The 7,458-nt window shown below is 41.0% G+C and overlaps 1 protein-coding gene across 1 annotated transcript in view; it reads right to left on the reverse strand.

The window, feature by feature from the left end:
- The window catches only part of PREX1 (phosphatidylinositol-3,4,5-trisphosphate dependent Rac exchange factor 1), a 192,644-nt gene extending 188,613 nt beyond the window's left edge, over positions 1 to 4,031 (reverse strand). The window contains exon 1 of the mRNA XM_075176396.1: positions 3,473 to 4,031. Within this exon, the coding sequence (XP_075032497.1) occupies positions 3,473 to 3,613 (141 nt within the window). The 5' untranslated portion in view covers positions 3,614 to 4,031. The remainder of the gene's footprint in view (positions 1 to 3,472) is intronic.
- Positions 4,032 to 7,458: the final 3,427 nt, after the last annotated feature.

The following is a 7,458-nucleotide window of genomic DNA, read 5'->3' on the forward strand; positions in this document are numbered from 1 at the left end:
TATACCCCCAGGTAGGAAATAAACTATGTTTTTATTTTTTGAGGTTCCTAATGTCCTATAAAAACAAGACAAATACACAGTCTCCCAACACCAGCTACCACCTATGGAGAGTGGTTGTCCCACATTCTGATCTGCCAGACATACTGTACGTTCTACTGTAAACCACATCTCTTGGGGTCCCAGAGAAGAAAAGGTTGAGAGTTTATCTAAATACAATGTGGCTCTCAAATGATCCAGAGCATAATAGGCCTATCTAAAATCCTGCAAAGATTGTCTCAGTAATTACAATGGGTGTTATTACTTCAAAAACCTTATTCAAGTGTATCTTTATAAGGAAGTATATTCTTTTAATCATTGCTTCAAATACAGGAAGTCCTGAAAACACAATTAAGCAAGAAATGTACTTACACCACGACTGAAACTAACACTTGCAGACCTAAGTAGAAGAGCACAAACATAGGATGGTCTATTGTCACCCTCACAGCTGAGTGCGCAGTCTATACAGTTATCCAATGTAAAGCATTGTGACACTCTATACAAAAAATACACCAGGCCTGACATTGTGGCACAAGTTTACATCTAATTGTTGTCAGTGTAACAGGAGGAATCAAGCCAGATGAATATTGTACATTTCTTTACAGTTTATGAAGAACAGGTTAATACACACAATACAATTCAGGAAGTCAAATATGGTCAGGATATGAAAATAAGGAAATCCATTTCTATTGTAGTGATGGAGTGTGACCCATGTTGGATATCTCAGCATTTTCTTCATAGCCTTGACCAAAACAACAGCGATGCACATATCAATACAGATTATAACAATCCAGCAGTAGACAAAACAATGTAGAATTCAGGAGCCTGTCAGAATGCAGAGAATGCATCCATCACTCACAGAATGCTGTCAGTGATAGAAACATATCGGGACCACCTAGTTGTGCACCTACAGTATATACATACATAGATGAGCTACCTAGCTGCATACAGCAGTATATAGTTACATATTATGGCTGCCTAGCTGCACTACAGCAGTATATAGTTACATATTGGGACAACCTGGTGGCACTCACGCAGTATACATTTACTTATCCGAGCTTTGTGTCTGTGCACCAACAGTATATATTTAGATATCGGGCTATGCACCAGTAGTATATATTTATATATCATGCTATCTGACTATGCACCAGCAGTATATGTTTACATATCGGGCTACCTGACTATGCACCAGCAGTATATGTTTACATATCGGGCTATGCACCAGCAGTATATGTTTAAATATCGGGCTACCTGACTATGCACCAGCAGTATATGTTTACATATCGGGCTATGCACCAGCATATATGTTTACATATCATGCTACCCGACTATGTACCAGCAGTATATATTTACATATCGGGTTACCTGGCTATGCACCAGCAGTATATGTTTACATATCATGCTACCTGACTATGTACCAGCAGTATATATTTACATATCGGGTTACCTGGCTATGCACCAGCAATATATGCTTACATATCATGGCTACCTGGTTGCATGCCAGCGGTATATATTTAGACACCAAGGCTATCCTGCGGCTGGAATTTATTGAGCCTTGACCAAACCTATACTCAGGTGTAAAACCATGAAACACTAGCTTGATATACTTACCAACAGGTGCACCAATAACTACTAAATCCCTAAGTGTATCAGCAAGAGTTTAATCCTCAAATAAGGTTAAGCCATCTGCATCTCTCCAGTTGTTTTGGAACTACAATTGTCCACATGCTCTGCCTCTTAGAAACTACAATAGCTGGAGACACAGGAAATCTATATCTGCTCTTAAGGGTCCAATACTAAATAGCCGGCAGTGGAAGTTTTGTAGCATTGTCCTGTAGGACATTGTCAAAACACAACAGAAAGAACCCACAATATTTTGCAAATACACTAATAGAGACATTTCATATGCAGGCCATTGTGTGCATTACAGAATGTAAAACAAGCCAGTACTATAGCTTACATACTATACAAACATAAGATAACAGATAGATTGATATCACTGGACAAACAGGGACACTTTTTTAAAGTGATAAATAAAGATGGTACAAAGGTTATACACCATAGTGCATTTATAAGATTTGACAATCTTCAACTGAAAATCTGAAATACAATTTAGGATTACATAGAACATGCATATCTTGAAATGTAAACTATTAAGTAGGAGCGGTATGTCATAAATTGATACATCAATTTATATTTTTCTAAATACATTACTACATCCATTCATCTCTTTGCTAAATGTTCATCAAAAAGATAGAAAAGTACGGAACATGTTATTATCATCTCTTAAACGCAGCAAGGATTAATACCTTGTTCTCTGCCCAGCAAATTATTCCTAGAATATGATGTATGTTGCTAGCAACTCAGCTGGGAAATCCGTAGATGAAATAACTGCTTCTTTAAGTGCAATCTACTGTAACAAACATACAACACATTCTTTATTCTGGGAATGAATTCTACAGCAACTCTGAGGTTAATTCAGCAACACAGCATTCAAGTGAGACACAGGGAGAGCCCCCAATTCTCTCTCAGTAAAGTGACAGATTAGGCTGAATCCCTGATGACCTCACTGTTTACACATGAAGGCAATGGTGCTTTATCCCCTGCACACATTACAAGATCTGTTGAACGGTCAGTATAATCCAGTTATGAACACAGCGCAAAGCTCTGCACACACAATCCACAAAAATGTTTTTATATGATACATACACAGCTCTAATAGGAAATATATTCCCATGCAATAATGGTAACCCAATGAAAATGCCAGCTACACCTATTGTACAATGATACAAGACTTAGATCAGTTTTCCAATACCCTAGCAGGTCATGATTTCAGGATTTCCCTATGTAAGAACATGTGGACTATATTCAATTGTAAAGCTCTGTGATTGTGGTGGGGTACATAAATAAACAGTAATAACAGTACTCTTAGGACTTTACAAACCATGACCTGCTTGGGGTACAGAAGGACACTGACAAATTTGTATAGTTAGAACAGAGGTAGAACTAATGGCTCTCCAGCACTTGTGGCACAAGGAGTCCCAGCAGGGGTGTTGGAGCTTGTAGTTACATTGGTTGCCTAGCTCCAGACAGAGGATAATGAACGAGAGAAACCCTGCTGATTGCATATATATCACACATGATCCCTTTATCTTCCTGACACCAGCTGACAGCCCTACCATGCTAATGATTACTGAGCCATGAGACACACACATACCCTCCCCAAATCTCTGCATCTGAGCAGTGTCCCATAGATAACTTTCCTGCACCACAAGTACCCGATAGATCTGGGTGGTCTTTGGAGCCTACCCTGTGTTCTGTTAAAGGTATACACACAATTTATGTCTCGGACTGGTATAGTAGTATCACACATTGCTTATGTCTCTGGCTATAAACATATATATATATATATATATATATAACAAAGGACACTCACAGACTGGAGGAACTGCAAGGTCCCCACATAGTATCTCTCGGTGTTCAGGATCTCATTGAGGACACACAGTCTAAGCCGGAGCTGGCGGTCTGAGTCCTTGCTGCTACTCTCCACGCTGGTCCCACGTCCCTCTGCTTCCATGTCTGCACGGTCAGCCGGTGTGGGGTCTCTCTCCAGGGTGCACTCAGTGCATAACTTGCTCCCCTCCACTGCTTGGGACACTCTCCTGTAGAGTGGAAACCTGAGAGAGCATTGTCTAGAGGAGCAGGGGTGCCCCTCGTCCCAGGTCCCTCAGTTCGGAAACCGGGTGCTCACACTTCCCAGGCTCCTCAGTCACGGTCCAGCATAACGATGTTGGACAAAGTTTGCAATGATGGAGCCGACAGGGACCTCCTCTCCCTGTGCATTCAGCTGCTCCTCTGATGTCTGGACTGGCACTAATCTCACACAGAGCTGGGGATGCCCACTGCTGCCAGTCTCTCTCTCTCTCTCTGCTGCTGGGGAGCGTCTGCTGCGCGTCTCCTGAGACTGAGCGCACAATACAGAGGCAGGATGGGGGAGGGTGGAGGTGCTGTTTCCAAATCTCCACACTCTCTGCAGCCTATTGTTACACTGTGCATGCATTTACTTCTGCAATTATCTACAGATATATATCTGGACCATAATAATCCGTTTTTTTCCTTTAAATGTAAACATATGTTTAAATCAATATGCTAATCAAATCTTACATAGGCGTTGTACAGAATTGTGGTACCAATACATGAAAATTCATGGCAACAACCCTCCTCAATGGGTGGGTTAATACAGAGACAGAATGAGGCATTGGGGGGGGGGGGGACGTGTGTTTTCTTGTTGCCATGATCTATGTGGTTTCTACCTTAGTAACATATGTTTTCTGTATCATAATATGGCATGTGTATTCTTACATGAAGATGCAGGTGTATCTTCAGGGCCACTGAATGTGGCCTTGGACATATGAGACCATATAGGGGCCTATTTAAAAGTAATTCTGATTTTTGCCCCGTTCCATGTCATCTGTCATTACACTGATGACTTTTTGGGGCAATTTACTATAAAAATCATGCATCCGATAGGAAGCTGTCCCAGCAATGACTTTTTTAATGAAGACTCCGGGTTCTGACCAGTGTGGCTACCATTTGCATTAAACAGCACAGGGGAGAGCAGCAAGGCTTTTTGAGAAGGATCCAAAGATCCCTCACCTGTGATGCTTGCTCTCCATGTAGGATTGAATGACTAATGATATCATGGTCAACCTCCAAAGATCTAAGCTTTTAGGAGCTTGATAGAATTGCCCACACCGAGGCCCCTATTGAGTATTATGGGGACTGCTGGATTGTGTGTTAATTTGTCCAGGGCCATAACTAGGGCGCAAAACTGAAGGGGGGTGTAATTAAGGAATATTTTAGGTTAATTTGGTTAAAATTGAAGGCTAGGGTAACGGCATTTGTCTTTCTCGCCCCAGGCACTAGAATTACGGCTCTGAATTTGTCTAATGCAGGAGATATCTCCTGTGTTAGGCTTATCTTAAAAATGCCTAGACATGTGGAAAAAGCAGTTTCCGCATGGTTTAGGGCTTCATAAATAGGCCTCGCAGTTTCCTAATTGTTGCCACACCTGGTTCACTGCTATAACTGTATCCAAAATGTTATGAACAAATAAAATCTGCACAACACATATTTAGGTACTGGGATGGTGTTAGAGATGTAAGTAAAGATTTGTCATATTGAAATATAAAGCTTTTATTCTCTTATAAATATCTTCACTTTCCTTTGCATCTGGTCACCTCCTCTTGTGGTTTTACACAGGTACTTTGAATGCTAGTGCGTTTCCACACAAAAACACTAGCGTCCATAGTCTCAAATCACTCTTTGTTATTTCATCGAAGTGAAGGAGGAACGCTCATACCGTCACATGGGAGCGCTTAAGCTCAGATAAAGTCTTTATTATGGGTGATGGTAACCATCAATAAATGGCTGCGATACATAATGAGTTATAGGCACTATTTACCATGCTCTGGGAGCCCCTGCAATGAACCCCCTCATTGAAGATTTTTTCCTATTCACCGGCAGGCTAATGCTACCAATCAAATGGAGAAAGTGTTGTGTGCATGGGCAATTCGCTTTGTCCTGTGAGGAATCCAGCAAAGGCGGAGAGGCTTCAGCTGTAACCCATTGTAAAAGTCACGCAAGTCCAAAGTTTTTCGCAGTTTAAAAACTTGCCTAACACCACTGTCCTCATGGAGGCCTATGGGGGGGGGGGGGACACAGAAAGCGCCGGTAATTAGGTTAAAGCTAATGAAATCTCTGAGTTCTTCAAGGTTAACCCTTTGTTAATAAAAATGTGGTGAAAGAGCCTTTTGACAGCATTTACGCCTGCATTTTGGCTCTTCACCACTTGTTAAATGTCTATCAAAATTTCTCAAACCACAATCTGATTTACAATACACTTTGCCACCTTACATGTTGCCCCACCTCTTATGTCTGTTTCCTTTTCCTTAGATTAGCACTTTGAGCAGGGCTCTCATTCCTATTGTGTCATGTTTCTATAAATGTTAAAATTATGTAATTGTTATAATACTCTATATATTATTTAATATTTACAGTGGAAGATGTTGGTGTTTTATAATAAATAACTGATAATATAAATAGACTGCAAATACAGTTGTAATAATTGTGTATGCTGGAAATGTTCAGTGTTAGTGCCCCCTGCTGCAAGTTTATATTTATTACAACTGGAAACAAGCACTTTTTTTTACATACTTTTTAAAAGATCATTCTTATGCAGGCTGGCAAATTTTAGCCCGGTGGGCAAGACTATTAGGAAAATTTTAAAGGAAAAAAAATACAGGTGACCCAGCCCAAGGTAGCCCACTATGGGACCAGCCCCAGTCTAGCCTGCCCCTGTTTTTCTGCCATTACATTTGACTGAGTGTTTATCAAGCAAGACACTAAATTGGTGGTGAGCAACAGACAGCCCAGGAGGTCTCACATGGTCCTTCTTGCTACTAATACTTTCTTCTCAGTAGTTCTTAATAGTTGTAACTAATGATGCATATAACCAGATGTTGAGGTCCTGTCACCTGGAGACTAACATGTCCAACTAAAAGTAGTCTGATGATATCATGTCGAAATAGGACAAACCTAAGGGTTGTTAAAGTGACTTTGCAATTTAATTATTTCCTGCAAAGGTGTAGCTTGACCGCATAGGTGGGAAAATAGGCTTCATAAAAGGCCTCTAACCATTTCACCACTAATAGCATACGTTAAATCCACCGTTGATTCATTCCAGCAGATTCTTTGTACCACCACTGGTGACTCATCACCAAACCCCAAGCAGAAGGTCCTATGCCTCGCTTCGATTTCTCCACCTTTCCACAAAAACATAAGACAGCGCCTCACAATGGACATAAACGACAAATTAATGCTGGTATTTTTTTTTATTCTTGACTACTCAACACACATTTTTTAGTTAAGGTCCCAGAAATCTGTAGCCCAAATTTGAAGGGGGGTGGGCTAAGGACCTTTAGGGGGTCTTCAGTAACTTTTGTAGCTTTACCTGCCATAGAGTAATGAAAAGTGTGCTGGCAGGAAAGAGGATGGTCTCTCTATTGGCTGGGAACATGTTCCATTGCAGTCAGAGGATTGATTCCTACCTGCGGTACCAATGAGGCCTGAACAGGCCATCTGGCAACTTTATGTCATAAGAGCTGGGTTGGGCTCTTAACATGTAAACTGCTCAGCCCGTCAGCCCTGCTTTTACTATCTGCACATGCACTAGGATGTCTGTGGTGCCAGAAGATTGACCCACTCATTAGCCACATGGTAAATGATGGTGCGTCTTTCTGACATCTGTTAGCATATTTGGCTTTGGGCGCTTAAAAGTATGTGAGCTGGTGTTGCTTTGTGTGCTAGGGCACCTTATCAGTCTCAGTCAGATCATTGTGTTAGTGACATAAATGGTAAAAA

The sequence above is a fragment of the Mixophyes fleayi genome, chromosome 6, assembly GCF_038048845.1.
Source record: "Mixophyes fleayi isolate aMixFle1 chromosome 6, aMixFle1.hap1, whole genome shotgun sequence".
NCBI classification, from domain to species: domain Eukaryota; kingdom Metazoa; phylum Chordata; class Amphibia; order Anura; family Limnodynastidae; genus Mixophyes; species Mixophyes fleayi.